Below are 15,962 nucleotides of genomic sequence, written 5' to 3' on the forward strand. Positions count from 1 at the left end.
CACTCACTCTTCCCAAGACAAGGGTAAAAATATATATATACATATATATCCTAAAGGGTTCATACAAATAATAGGATATTTCAGGGACTAACAGCAGAAAGAGGTTTAAAAAATTAAATGCACAAAATATAAACAAATATGTTTAAGACATTTCTTTAGGTTAAATGGCAATGGTAGCTGCTTTGGATTGGATGTTTGTTCCTTCCAAATCTCATGTTGAAATTTCATCCCCAATGTTGGAGGTGGGGTCTAATGGGAGGTTTGGATAGTAGGGGTAAATTCCATGAATAGAATAATGCCCTCCCTCCGAGGTGAGCAAGTTTTCCCTCTATTAGTTCCACTGAAAGCTGGTTGTTAAAAATAGCCTGACGCCTCTCCCTGTGGCTTGCTTCTTCTCTTACCATGTGATCTGTGCAAATGCAGGCTCCCTTTTACCTTCCACCATGAGTGGAAGCTGCCTGAGACCCTCACGAGATGCAGATGCCCAATCTTGAACTTCCTGGCCATCAGGACTATGAGCCAAATAAACCTTTTTCCTATATAAACGACCCAGCCTCAGGTATTCCTTCACAGCAACACAAAATGGACTAAGACAGTAGCTAACTTAGCAAAAGTTGTTCCACTACAAGATATAACTAAAATCTGACAAGTATATTTGTGCTCAAATTTATTAAATGATCTAGTAGAAACAAAAAAGAAATGGATGCCATAAGGTGGTAATAGGGTGAAATAGGCAGGAAATATCAGTAAACATGGTAGTGACTTTCAGTTCAGCCTCAATTATTTCCTTCATTAATTAGTTATGTTGATTATTTTTATGATGCTTTAAAATATGATTGGTAATTTAACTATACAAACAATACCACTTTTACAGTAAATGTCTATACTAAGATATGGTCAAAGACTATAATTGCTTTCTTGCAGGTATCTTTAACTTCCTTAACACTTTCATCACATTTGTTTCACAAAACCACAGCCATGGTTAAAGCCAACTCTCCACCTACTCCTTACCTTCAGCTATGCAGTTGAACCGGCTGGAGAACCACACTCATAATTCATGGCCATGAACACGAGATGGGCCATTAATTCAGCATAGCAATCACACACTACATTTCCCTGATTTATTCCTTTTCCAGATGACCATTTCACGTATTTCTCTCCCTTCAGACCAACCAATACCTTATCCCTCATCCTCACTTTTAGCTGTTTTGATCTTGCTTCCTACTTAAGAATCAGCATCTGTGTTCACATATTCTCCCTTCCCATCTGTTGCTACAGACGAGTACCTGAGATGCACGCCTGCCAATCTCTCCACCTGGGTTCTAATTTCCATTTCCTTTTGCCTATTTAATGAAATTGCTCCAACAAGTCTCCCTCTTTTTCCTACATCATCAATTTTTTACCTAAAACCTCTCATCTTAAAAAAAAATTGATCCTGCTTTTCTTGACAGCTACCACCTCATCTCTTTGCAGGAAAACTCCTCAAAAGAAAAAGTTGTCTATATTCACTAACTCTAATTCCTGTCCCACAATTTTCTTTTAAGTCTACTCCACACAGGGTTTTGCCTCTACCTCCCCATCAACATTGACCTTACAAAGTTCACCAATGATGTCCACATTGCAAAATTTAACAATCCATTCTCAGTCCTCTTCTTACTTGATATATCTGCCTTATTTGACACCACTGGTCATTCTTTCATTTTAGAATATTTGATTCACCTGGCCTCTAGGGCATAATTATCTCTCAGTTTTTCCTCTTACCTCTCTGGTGGCTCCTCCTCAACCTCCTTTACTGCCTTCTTCTACTTGACCTTTTCTCAAGAGGCAGCTTCATCCTTGGTGCTCTTTCCTTCTCTATCTGCACCTTCTCCTTGGTAATCTCAACCAGTCTCCCGGCACTAAACACCATTTATGTGCTGATAACTCTAAGCTGTATACTAATTTTTTTCATTCATCAGTCTAATTGGATAACTAACAAACAGGTTACGTTTATAAATGTCCAAAACATAACTCCTGATTGTCCATTCCTTCTGACTCTAGCCACAGTTTGCCTCATTTTAGTTTATGTAAATTCTATCCTTCTGTTAACCAGGCTAAGAACTTTGGAGTAATCCTTGGTATCTTTTTCTCATACTCTACATTCAGTCTACCAGAAAATCTTGTTTCTTTGATCTTCAACCATTAATATATATTTTAAAATATATTTGTATACTTCTTTCATTATTACCACCCAGGTCCAGGCAATCATCTCACTGGGTTATTCCAACAAACTCCTGATTAGGCTCCCTGTTGCCATTTTTGCGCTCTATAGTCATTTTTTTTTTTTTTTTTTTTTTTTTTTTTTTTTTTTTTTTTTTGAAATGGAGTCTGACTCTGTCACCCAGGCTGGAGCACAGTGGCGTGATCTCAGTTCACTGCAACCTCCACCTCTCTGGTTCAAGCAATTGTCCTGCCTCAGCCTCTGGAGTAGCTGGGATTATAGGTGGGCACCACCACACCCAGCTAATTTTTGTATTTTTAGTAGAAACAGGGTTTTACCATGTTGGCCAGGCTGGTCTTGAACTCCTGACCTCAAGTGATCTGCCCGCCTTGGCCTCCCAAAGTGCTGGGATTACAGGCATGAGCCACCACTCCTGGCCTCTATAGTCATTCTTAATGCAACAGCCAGAATGATCCTTTTAAATGGCAAGTGGAACATATCAGTCCTTTGCTCAAAATCCTAAAACGGCTCTATTTTTTCAGAGAGAAATGTTAAAGTGCTACTACGGCCTATAAGACCATATAATCTTTCCCCTAATTACCTCTGTAACCTCTCACCCTCTTCCTCCCTCTCTCATTCCTATCCAACCACACTGTCCTCTTTGCTGTTAGTTGACTATTCTAGACAGAAATATGCTATTCAAGGAATAGTGAGATGGTTAGTGTGCCTGGAACACAGTGATTAAGATAGAGATTGATCAAAGATACAGTTAGAGATAGATAGGGGCCAGACTAGATACAGCATTGGAGGCTACAATAAAGACTGTAGATTTTATTCTAGAAGAGACAGAAATTCACTGAAGGGTTTTCAGCAGGTGAATGTTAATCTGATTTGTCTTTAAAAGATCACTGGGCATAGTTAATTGTACTTGGGCAAGGTAAAATTTTCATAAATTGAGTGTAAGAAAAGAGGAAAAAATAATTTGGAGGCTATTGTAGCAGTTCTGGCAAAATACATTAGTGATTTAGACCACAATGATCAGATTCAGGGTTTATTCTGAAAGAGCTGAAGGGACTTGCTGATGAAATGGTAAGAAAAAGAAGGAAATCAATTATAAAACTGTCTAATATTGTTTCATTGCAAACACGACCAGATTAAAAACTACTTTAAGTGAGACACTTCTCACAATGCTAAAAATAAACTTACACTTCATTAATTCAACCTCAGCATAAATCCAATATAATGCTTTATTTATATGGATTTAAAAATAAGGAGTAGAGAAACTTTCATAAACACTAGGTATATATAGGAAAATAATAAGATGTTAAGCATGAAAGTACAGTGTTAGGTCTGAATCAAAAGGTAATATCTCCAATTGTATCTTCTTTATAATATCTCCAATTATATCTTCTTTTTAATATCTACTAGCCATAAACTGGTATTCTTACATGAATTCAATAATTCAAACATTTAGGATCCTCAGTAATTTAAGTCTTTGGAACAAGAAACAGGATGAGAAGTGTTTTATTGGAGAAAACTTACATTGATCATGATCAGGTTACCAGTTCACAAAGGAGACATACTGAAACACTGTTTGATACTAGGCAAAATGTCAAAGGTTTTCTCTACTACTAGATCAGTGGCATAAATCTACCCTAAGTCACCAGTGACAGAAATGCTTTACTTTCATATAAAACATTTAAAAGAACTAGAAGAGAATTAAAATATTTTTAAAATTCCTTACTCTGGCCGCAGAAGCAAAAGAATCAGGGCCATGCGCTGCATTTCTTATGCCATCTGTTCCAAAGAGGGCTCTAATGCTTCCAGAAGCATCTGTGCGTGCCACCCCAGAGTTTGCAGGTCCCAGCAGTCTTTTCCATTCACATATAGCATCATCTCTTAAAATCTCCATGGCAATAACAGGACCAGTTGTAATAAACTGGATCAGCTCACTGCAAAACACATAGAAGATTAGTTTGCTTCTTTGTTCTGTTGACCTAGTTATCTATCTTAACAACAGGATATATTTAAATTGGATTATTTCAACATAGACATGAATATTAATAATCTTAGAACCATTGAGAATAGTTAATTTTACATGGGCAGGAGAAATTTTTCATAAATTGACTGTCTTGCAGTGGCTCAATTCACTTCAAATCACTAGTAATGTCAAATTACTGTTAGCAGAAAAATCACTGTTCTGTTAAATTAAGACTATTTCATGACTTAAAATGCATATTGTTGACCTATGCTTTTCCCAGTGCTCTAACAGGTACAGAGGATTTTCCTTTTTATTTACATGTGTTTACCACTGCAGTCAAGTACAATTTCACAATATACAAATTGATGACAGGGATGGATGCCTTGTAACATATTTTTAGAAAGAATTTATTAATTTTTTGTGTAAAACTATTAGAATTCAAAGACTGACAAAGAACTCTCTCAATCAATAAACACTGAGTTGGTTTGGTGATTTAAAAAAAAAAACCCAGCAGGCTTCAAGAAATATCCTTTTATTAGTGTAAAAACTACTCTGGGTTATTTCTGTATTAAATTATTAAAGCTTATGCATAGGTTCTTGATTAAAAATCTAGCACTGAGTCACAGTCCCCCAAGGTATAAAAAACAATATCTCATTTTATTTTCTACTTTTATATGTATACAGGATGCAATGACAAGTTTAACTATGAAATAAGTGACATCCTCCCTCTGACTGTATTAAGCAGGGACATAGTACTTTTTAGAGTAAGCCCATGTTTTTCTCTCATCCAAAGTAGAGAGAAGAGACCCTCCTGGAGAAAGGAGCATGGTGTGACAGGCTGTTTTGTGCCCACTAACTTATGACTATTTTTTACACATTTCCTTCCACCCTGTACCATGTTATATGTCACCTCTCCTCAGTACTTTCTTTTTAAAACACTCTCATTCGTTTTGAAGAATATTTCTAAGAAATAGTATGTACAAAAAAGTATTCTTATCTTCTACCCTAAGAAGTCTATAATAACTCCTTATACATTTTCTGCCAAACCTTTGATGCCAAAACAAACAAAACCCCCAAGACCAACCATTAGATTAAAAAAACCCAAATCAAGGGAGCAAACCATGTTTATTCACTCAGTGAGCATTTAATAATTACCTACAACATATCAGCCTCTGTACCATAAAAAAAAAAATGCCCCCTTCAAGACACTTACAATCTAATGCACTATTAATACAGAATTCTCAAAACACACAATCAAACAAGCCTATGAACATGGCATGTAACAATACAGGGAATGATGTGCCTGATCATAGATACTGTTTCATGCAATTACTTCACCTAGTCTATTGTTACATCATTCTCATTAACAGTCAACTAGTTTATCCATTCTTATAATAAAATTTACTGCATGCAAGTCACATATAAATCATTAGACTAGGAGTTGTAATTCAATTCTATAAACATATACAAAGTTTATACCAAAAGATAATTTCCACCAATTTTCTAGAAAATTGTATATGGCTATTCCAACAAGACTTAGGAATATTTTATAATGCTTGATTTGAAATAATCCATAGCATAATAATTTTCTTATATAAAATTTTTTTTTAAAACCCACTACTCAGTGCAGGATATCAAATAACATGTCTACCGTGGCCATTTCATTTGGCTGATATAACATTCTTTCTTATTAGAAGTGTAAATACTCTTTGTCTGTCAACAGTAACATGAGTATGCAAAATATTCACTTAAATTTAATTACATGTCAAATATTTAGAATATATAGATTCAGTGTAACATAGTATTTGTTATATGTCAAGGAACAAAATATATATCAAACTATTTAGTTAAAATAGAAGGGTTCCATGAACATTGCTTTTATGTATACAAGACTACCAAAATAATTTAAAAGCACAACAGGCTACAGTAACCAAAACAGCATGGTACTGGTACAAAAACAGACACATAGATCACTGGAACATAATAGAGAACCCAGAAATAAAGCCACACATCTACAGCCATCTGAACTTTGACAAAGTCAACAAAAATAAGCAATGGGGAAAGGATTCTCTATTCAATAAATGGTGCTGGTATACCTATCAAGCCATAAGTGGAAGAATGAAACTGGCCCCCTAATTTTAACCATATACAAAACTTCACTCAAGATGGATTAAAGATTTGAAAGTAAGACCTCAAACTGTAAGAATCCTAGAAGAAAACCTAGGAAATACCATTCTTGGACTTGGCCTTGGGAAAGAATTTATGACTAAGTCCTCAAAAGTAACGGCAACAAAAACAAAAATTGACAAGTGGGACTAAAGAGCTTCTGCACAGAAAGCTTCTGCACTAGCAATAGAGTAAAAAGACAACCTACAAAATGGGAGAAAATATTCGCAAACTATGCATTCAACAAAGGACAAATATGCAGAATCTGTAAGGACCTTAAACAATCAAACAAGCATGAAACAACCCCACTAAAAAAAATGAGCAAAAGACATGAATACACACTTCTCAAAAGAACATACAAGCAGCCAATAAGCATATGAAAAAATGCTCAATATCACTAATCATCAGAGAAATGCAAATCAAAACCACAATGAGATACCATCTCACACCAGTCAGAATGGCTACTATTAAAAAATCAAAAAATAAACATGCTGGCAAGACTACAGAGAAAAGAGAATGCTTATACACTGTTGGTGGGAATGTTAATTACTCCAGACACTGTGGAAAGCAGTGTGGATATTTCTCAAAGAACTTAAAACAGAGCTACCATTTGACCTAGCAATTCCATTACTGGGTATATACCCAAAGGAAAAGAAATTCTACCGAAAAGACACATGCACTCATACACTCATTGCTGTGCTATTCACAATAGCAAATACATGGAAACAACTCAAGTGCCCATCAGTGGTAGACTGGATAAAGAAAATGTGGTATATATATATAACACAGAACTCTACACAGCCATAAAAAAATAAAATCATGTCCTTGGCAACAATATGGACACAGTTGGAGGCCATAATCCTAAGCAAATGAATCCAGAAACAGAAAACCAAATACTGCATGTTCTCACTTACAAGTAGGAGCTAAACATTAAACGCACATGGACACAAATATGGGGATAATAGACACTGTAGACTACTAAAGGAGAGAATGCAGGTGGTGTGAAAAACTACCTATTGGGTATTATACTCTCTATCTGGATGATGGGATCCATACTCCAAACCTCAGTATCATACAATTTCTCATGTAACAAATCTGCATATGTACCCCCTGTATCTAAAATAGAAACTGAATCTTTTTTTAAAAAAAGTCAAAAAACAACAGATGCTGGTAAGTCTGTAGAGAAAGGGAACACTTACATACACTGTCGACGGGAATGCAAATTAGTACCTCAACCACTGTAGAAAATAGTTTGGAGTTTTTTCAAAGGACTTGAAACAGAACTACCATTTGACCCTGAAATCCCATTACTGGTATATATCCAAAAGAAAACAAATATTTCTACCAAAAAGATACATGCACTTGCCTGTTCACTGCAGCACTATACACAATAGCAAAGACATGGAATCAACCTAGGCGCCTGTCAGTGGTGAAATGGATTAAAAAAATGTGGTACATATATATCATAGAATACCATGCTGCAATAAAAAAGAGTGAAATCATGGCCTCTGCAGCAACATGAATGGAGATGGAGGCCATTATCCTAAGCAAATTAACACAGAACAGAAAACCAAATACCATATGTTCTTCCTTGTAAGTGGGAACTAAATAATGGCTACTCGTGGACAATAATATCTACTGATGGCAACGACAGACACTGGGGACTATTAGAGTGGGAGAAAGGGAAGGGAGCAAGAATTGAAAAACTAAGTATTGGGTATTATGCTCAGTACCTGAGTAATGGGATCAATTGTACCCCAAACCTTAGCATCACACAATATACCCAGGTAACAAACCCACACATGTACCCCCTGAATCTAAAGTAAAAGTTGACATAAAAAATACAAATTAAAAAAATTAAAAGCCCCACAAACACAAAAGCATAACAAAAATATTGACATCAAATATAATTATCACTCCATTTTTAATCAGCCAAAAATTTTAAAAGTTACCCTTCTTGTAATGTAAACAAATCATCCTATTTGCAACTAACTAAAGTTTAAGATTTTTAATGATAAAATATAGGAATTCTTAATAAAAAGACAGAGAGTGCAATTCTTAGAATTCTGTGCAGTTGCAAGATGTTGCTATGGCCCTTCTGACAGATTATTTTCATGTAATAAATTTTAAAAATATAACTCCATAGTTTACCAGGATATCCTCCTTTATATGCCACTAATCCCCAAATTAAGGACCTACTTGAAAAAGGGCCTTGATTGGTGATCTACGTGAAAATCCAATGCTTCTTTCCTATAAAATAATCAAAATGCCAATAGTTAAGAATTATAAAAGAAAACACTTATTACTTTAGCTTACATTAATGAAATAAAGATAAAATCCTCTCAATCTATACTAATTCATATTTTAATTAATAATTTTTCACCAAATATTCTGTCAAAGCCTCTCTTTTAAAATATTTTGTAAGTATGAGTAATAGCGATGTAAATAAAAATTAACGTAGGAGGCAATATTTACTTTTCTACTTATGTTATATATGGTCTATCTTCTTCTTCTTCTTCTTTTCTTTCAGATTGAGTCACCCAGGCCAGAATGCAGTGGCACGATCTTGGCACTTGCTACAACCTCCACCTCCTGGGTTCAAGCAGTTCTCCTGTTTCAGCCTCCCAAGTCACTGGAATTACAGGTGTATGCCACAATGCCTGGCTAATTTTTGTACTTTTACTAGAGACGGGGTTTCACCACGCTGGCCAGGCTGGTCTCAAACGCCTGACCTCAGGTGATCCACCCACCTCGGCCTCTCAAAGTGCTGGAATTACAGGCATGAGCCACCACACCTGGCCTTATCTATCTTTTTTCACAGCATCCTGAACATTCTAGAAACAAAGGTTAATATTTGACCAATGAGAATACTTGTTTTTTAAAGTCTAAATAAGCTGCATCCAAAAAATGCAAAGCCATCTTCTAATTAAAAATTTGTCACTTTTTTTCCACAGGCTTTAAACTTAAGAGTTTAGGCTAGAATTTTAACTTAATGTTTACAGCTTTTTTTCTTAGCTAGGTCTCTCCAAAGGAAAGACTATACAGTCGTGTTTTTAAAAGCTGCCTGAGAAATTCTGTATCTTAATTTGTTTTAGTTTTATTGGTTACTAATGCTTTAACTGACATCACCAAAAAAGGGGAGAATATGGAAACATTTAGAATTCAGAGTTTATTAATTGTAACAGGGATTTACTTTTTACATTCATATTGCCACTAAAGAATATCTACACAGGCAATAAAAGAATGCACTTTAAACTGATTAGCTAAAAACTCTAAAAAACTTTTTTTTAAAGCAAACCAGGTGACTCTCCTAAAACTGTGTAGTTTTCTTAAAGGCTTTGAACTGGGTTCACAGTAAGTGACAAATATATGTAAACATTAACTACTTTTAAAAACTGGAAAGTGTTCCCTAGCAAAGAATCAACCTTTCAGGCTTGAGAATTTAATATGCAATGCTTTTAAGATTTTATCAGCATATTACAAAATGAATTTATATAACAAGTTACATCACACATACTCTCATTCTAACCAAATGTACTTAAACATTCATTTGGCTATGAAGAGATTATGAAATATGTAATGCCAATATAGAGAATAAAATTCATCCTGAGGCATGGAAAGGAGAAAAAATTCTAATTTTTCTAGAGCCAATTACAGCCATGATTAAATTATTCTATTTATTCCTTACAACAATACATTGAAATAGGTGTGATCACCTTCATTTTACATTTGAAAAGAATAAAGTTCAGCATGGTTACATAACTTGTCCAGTTCACAAAGCTAGTAAGGACAAGACAAGAAGATTTGAACCTAAAGCTCTCTGCAAATTTCTGACTGCTTATGCTCTTGCTATTACTAACTGCAGAACAACATTCCAGAGGGTAAATAGAAAAACTCACAAAAAAAGAGATATGTACATATTGCATTCCAGTCTAAAATGGAGTAAAACTGAATGACTGAAAAACTCACATGGAGAATAAATTAGAAGAGTTAGCAGAAGAACACTAAAACAACCAATTCTAAACTTTTCAAACACACAAAAAAACTGAACTACAAGAAAGGAAAAAACAACCATAATCTTGAACATCCTTGAAAAGAAAAACCTCAATCCATTACTAAAAATGCTTCATTGTTTTCATCCAACATGTCCCTGATTCCATAGTTATCTCCATTCAAAATCTAAAATTGAAACCAGGATGAGAGTTCATAAATGTTTTCCCATCATTCTTACCTAATTCTTTGCTTAAAAGGTTTAGAAGGAGAGAGGTATTAACAAGTGAATCACTATCTAGAGAAGTTTTTTGTTATTGTTTTGTTATGTTTTGTTGTGTTTTTATAAAGAAACTAACCGTTCTTTCACAAGGATCTATCCATTAACTCTTTCAAGAAATAGTTACTTAATGCCTACCTTCCTTGTGGCACTGATCCAAGAACTAGAATTACAAAGTCATAAAGAACTCAGCAGCTATCTTCTGGATATTACATCATGGGGGAACTGACATTTGAACAAACAATTTTAGAAAAGATGCATACATTGTGAGAAATTCCTCCAGGTGAGTTTCTCTCTTCTAACTTGTCTTATTGGGTATGCCAAGAATGCAAGGACCTGACTGATCTTTATCAGTGTCATTTCTCAGGATTGTGTTTGCAACAAGCAACCTTGAGGGATAAGGTAAAGCCTCTCTTCAGTATAAAGAGTTAGGCTTGTTTATTGCTTGCTAATAGAACAGCTGGTAACCCAAGTTCACTCCTCCTCAGTTGTGATGCCACCCTCTACATACACAGTATACACCTGGGCCTAGGTCATTTTATTCCTACAGGATATGGAGGCAAGGAGAACCAATATAAACACGATGCTCATGCTGCTTGCTCTACCATAATAGTCTTTTGTCTCTGACTCAGAAGTCTCATGTCATCTGCTAACATCCATGGAAGAATTACAGGTAACTTCCTAGCTTATAAATTGGATGAAATCCCAAGCTCACCATACTAATAAAAATACATGAACTGATATGAATGATTACATAAGCAGTTAAGTTTTCTTGGGAATTAGTTTCCATGAGACCCCTGAGTTGGTTCTGAATGATGAATAGGAATGGACTAGACAGAAGACAAGGCAGAGCATTCAAGACAGTACAATATTACGTACAAAAGAACTGAGATGGGATAAAGCACAACATGTTCAGGGAACTGAAACCTAAGTATCCTCTTAGAGCTATTACAGTAGGTGAGTCCAGATGACTAAGAGTCTTGTATACTCCATCAAAGAGCTCGTCTGCTTGTCCATTTCTTCCTGCATATGGGAAACCACTGACAGATTTAAGGAAGGGAGTGGTAACATGTTCAAATTTTCATTCTATAAGGTTCATTCTAGTGTCAATAAGAAAATGGCATGGAGCAATCTTTAGGTAGGAAATGAGCCATCAAGGAATAGAAGGTAGTAAGTCAAGAAGTAGACAAATCAGTCAGTAGCCTATTTTGATACTTTGAAAGCCTGAATATGAATCTATAAAATGCCTAAACTAAGGGGCTGCAATAGGAATCATAAGGAGAGTATTGCTCCCAGAGATATACAGAAAGCAGAAGTAAAAATATTTATAAATCAGGTAGGTATGAGGAATGGGGGAGCAGCAAGATGAATCTAGGATCACTTTCAGATTGACAGTTGTAGAGAGAAGTCAAGGCTGAAGATGTATTTGGAATTCATCTATAAGTAAGTGGTAGGTGATCATTTGGACATGGATGGGACTACTCAAGCAAAATTGTAAAGAAAAGTACAACAAGCTGGATGCAGTGGCTCATGCCTGTAATTCTAGCACTTTGGGAGTACAAGGCAGGAGACTCACTTGAGGCCAGTTCGAGACTAGCCTGGGCAACAAAGCGAGACCACATTTCTGGAGGAATACCTAATCAAAATCATAGTGACAGTCACTGAGATAGGAAAGCAAATAGAACAGAGCCCTGTATGATCACTCACAGAGATGCTGAAGTCATCCCAACTGTCAGGAGACACTGGAATAGAAGGAGACTATAACTTTAAACAAAGTGTCCAAATCTTTAACAAATGTGGAGTTTGTGAACTGTAGAATGGAAATGAGGCTCAGTGGGTGGTAAAACAACGAAATAACATGAATTTCCAAGGATGAAGAAGAGGACAGATTTTTAGGAGAGAGCTAAAACACGCTATATCATGACCCTGTGACACAAGAAACATTCCTGAGTGAGCAGCCTACAGGACTAAAAGGAAAGGGATGTCCCTGGAGAAGGGTCAGATTTCAACTAAACTAAAAATGTGTGGGCAAGGATACACTCTGTTAAGACACTATGGACATAGGGATATTTGTTCACAATGAAACTTGATTTCCAGAGGGTCCAGTGAAAATGATTTGGTAAGAGATTTGTGTTCAGAAGACTATGAGAAAAGGAAATGTATAACTACAAATGAATAGGTGTGTTAACAAGTAATTAGAAGGGTTTGCATCTGTGGTACTCCAAAGAATGAAGTGTTTCGTAAGGCATGGGTGGAATTAACAAGATTTAAGGTTTCAAAGAAACTAGCAAATGTACACCCTATGGTGCTCTTGAAGTGTTCGCTGGTTTTAGCATCTTTCTTCATGTGCTATAGGGCCATTATGATAAACAAATAGCATCTTTACCACAGGAAGATGGATACCAAGTCATCAGACACTGGAAGTATAGAGACGCTAAACTCCTGTAACCCTCATCACAACTTTATGAGATAGGTACTATTATAAATCCCATTTTGCAAACGAAGAAATAAACACAGTGGTAAATTGTTCAGTCACACACCTAGTAAGTAGCACAGTTACAAGCAATCTGGTCTAAATACTGTGCTCTGAAATGTAAGCCTCCTCTCTCTCTAGAAAATATGTAAACTAGGAGATCATACAAAAGGAAAATATTCCAATTAAACATGTCATTATCAGGGTAAAATGGAGGGTGTTGTGTTCAAGTTTCTTGGAATCAGATGTATTGAAGCTGACTTGAATGTCTACTGCTCCCCACTGTCCCTGCTCTAACAGAAACAAAAATGCAACTGACCCATGGAATAAATCCGGAAATAAATGGTTTATTGAAGCATTAAGAAGATAGCTGACCAAAAACAAACAAAAACGAGTGGAGAAACATAAGAATACTATTGGAGCCAGATCTGCCTAACTGCTACATTCCTGTCCCTAGAGACACTCTGTGTTACACTCAGCCAACCAGAGTGTGATCCCAGGAAACAAAGGCCTCTGCCCTATACTCATCTCCCTTCTTCATCTTCCAGAATGTTTCAGTCTTTGCTTTGTCTACTTGATAAGAAATTTTTTTCAAACATGTTTCCAATATCATGGAACAATCATTAGATTTTTTTCTAAAGGATCTCTAAAAAAAACTGAAGAGAAGGTTTTCCCTATCCTTTGTTTGTACATTGGTAATACTCTCCTTGCCACTCTCATGGGGTTAGAGTTACTTACTTCACCATAGAAAGGGATAAATAGAATGTATAAGTCTTATTTTCACTAAATAACTTAGAAAATATGTGGTTAAATGGGTTGGATTGCTTTTTAGATAGGTATATTTACCTATCTAGGTAAAAAATAAATAGGTATATTTATCTATTATTTATAATAAGAAGAGCTAAATGTAAACATTTCCAAATGCATCATCTTTGGAAATCTCAACAATAACATCCTCTTGTCAAATAAAAATAATCAGACATTCATTTCCTCTATTAATTTTATACAGTGTGTTATCTTTATATATTAAGAAAAGATTATAATTATCAAGCATTGGTGTTATAAAAGCAGATGGGGTTTTGAAAGACAATAATAATTAAATGAGGCATGCATAATTTGACATTATGATATGTCATATATATGACATATATATGTCATATATATGACATTATGATATGTCAAATTATGCATATGATACGATATGCATAATTACTGAGACTTCAGTGGTTATTTATGCATCTGATTACTTGTTGTCTTATTGCTGTTTCTTTCTTCTTTTCCTTTTTGTTGCCTGGTGTAATGACTACATGACAGCTGAATTTCTACCCTGTCCTAACTTTACTTATCTTTAAGAAACAGGACTTCTGCAATAAAAAGTTCCCTTTACAACCAGACCAGCTTAGACTGGTTAGAACTGAGATAGGCAACCAAATGACATCAAAAAGATCTCGGGCTTCATTATAATCTCATTTTCATACTATATGATACGCCCACCAGCACCATGACAGCTGAAAATGACCATGACAATGACCGGAAAAGGCCATAAAAAGACAAAAAGGAAAGCAGCACTCCAATTCACCATCAATTGTGAAACCGATGGAAGTTCACCACCAATTTCCAGAAAAGAAATGCATGCTGCTCCTCTTGCTTTTTATGTCCTTTATTAGAGAAGTGCTTTATTTTAATCCCCTCACCCTTCACTAGTTGAGAAGTTGATTTGTGAGCCACGCTCCTGTTTCTCAATTCCATGGACACTGAATAAAGCCTGCACTACTTGATACCCACTTTTGGTTTTGTGTATAGGCTTCATGAAACTGAACAGGAAAAGATCCCATCTTTTGGGGGCCGGCTTTGTCAGTAACATTCTAGATGAACTCCTGTCAGTTCCCATTTTGGTAAGGTTACTATTCTATTCTTGGTCATTCAATAGGAGGTTTTTAAATTTTAAACAATGACAAGAAAGATAGAAAATGACTTTTTAAAAAGTAATCAGACATTACATAACTGAAAATGATCAAAAAATTACCTTGAAAGCATCATCATTTTGAGTTTGGTTATAGTAAATCCAGCTTTGTTTATAATTTCAATTATTTCTCCAGCCTTTGATATTGCATCTGGTTTAATTAGGGCTAGCGTTCTATAAGGAAACAAAAAATAAGTTTGCAAATAAAAATAAAACTAGATCAACAGCTTTTATTTATAATTCCCAAGCAGCAGTAGTTTTCTTAACAATCATCCTAGATCATCAAAATTTGAAATTAATTATATAGAAAAGTGTATTAAAGACATCCCTTAAAAACTTACACAAAGTAAGCGTAGTATTCTTCCCATGAATATCAAAATTAGATACTAAACTTGGAGGGGGGGGAAGTTTAGGAAAAAAAGCACTAAAATTGTTATTTTTAATGTATCCGAATGAGAAAACACAGGCATTTAGAATCTCCAGTTCTTAGAATACATTTTGTACAAAGGACTAATCTCTAAAACATTGCATTAAATATATTATGAGCTTGGTTTCTGATCTCTTAGACTTCAACATATGTACACTATATAGTCAGTTCACCACTGATTTGGAAATAATTATAAATTCTTCCATTGATTCTTTATTCATAACATAGGTGATTGCATGAAGAATCAAATGTCTTCTTATACAACAATGTATATGAATAGGTAACAACATGCTAACTTTTAAAATCATGCTCTTCTCCAAGAGGATACATCAGAACAATGCACTCTCCCCCTCTGAAGATTCAGAATTAAGAGCAATTTGGAGATGAAGATCACCTGAGGGTCCTCATTTTACTGATGAGGAAACTAGGCCTACCAAGGTAACATGCCAGAGGTTACACAACTGGTCGGCAGCATTCTCAGG

At 35.3% G+C, this 15,962-nt stretch overlaps 1 protein-coding gene across 1 annotated transcript in view; it reads right to left on the bottom strand.

The window, feature by feature from the left end:
- The window catches only part of NME7 (NME/NM23 family member 7), a 242,285-nt gene that overhangs the window by 177,290 nt on the left and 49,033 nt on the right, over positions 1-15,962 (bottom strand). Inside the window, exons 4-6 of the mRNA XM_030937211.1 lie at positions 15,117-15,227; positions 8,547-8,597; positions 3,945-4,152 (exon numbers count right to left, since the gene is read on the bottom strand). Coding sequence (XP_030793071.1) covers positions 3,945-4,152; positions 8,547-8,597; positions 15,117-15,227 — 370 coding nt within the window. The remainder of the gene's footprint in view (positions 1-3,944; positions 4,153-8,546; positions 8,598-15,116; positions 15,228-15,962) is intronic.

The sequence above is a fragment of the Rhinopithecus roxellana genome, chromosome 8, assembly GCF_007565055.1.
Source record: "Rhinopithecus roxellana isolate Shanxi Qingling chromosome 8, ASM756505v1, whole genome shotgun sequence".
NCBI lineage: Eukaryota > Metazoa > Chordata > Mammalia > Primates > Cercopithecidae > Rhinopithecus > Rhinopithecus roxellana.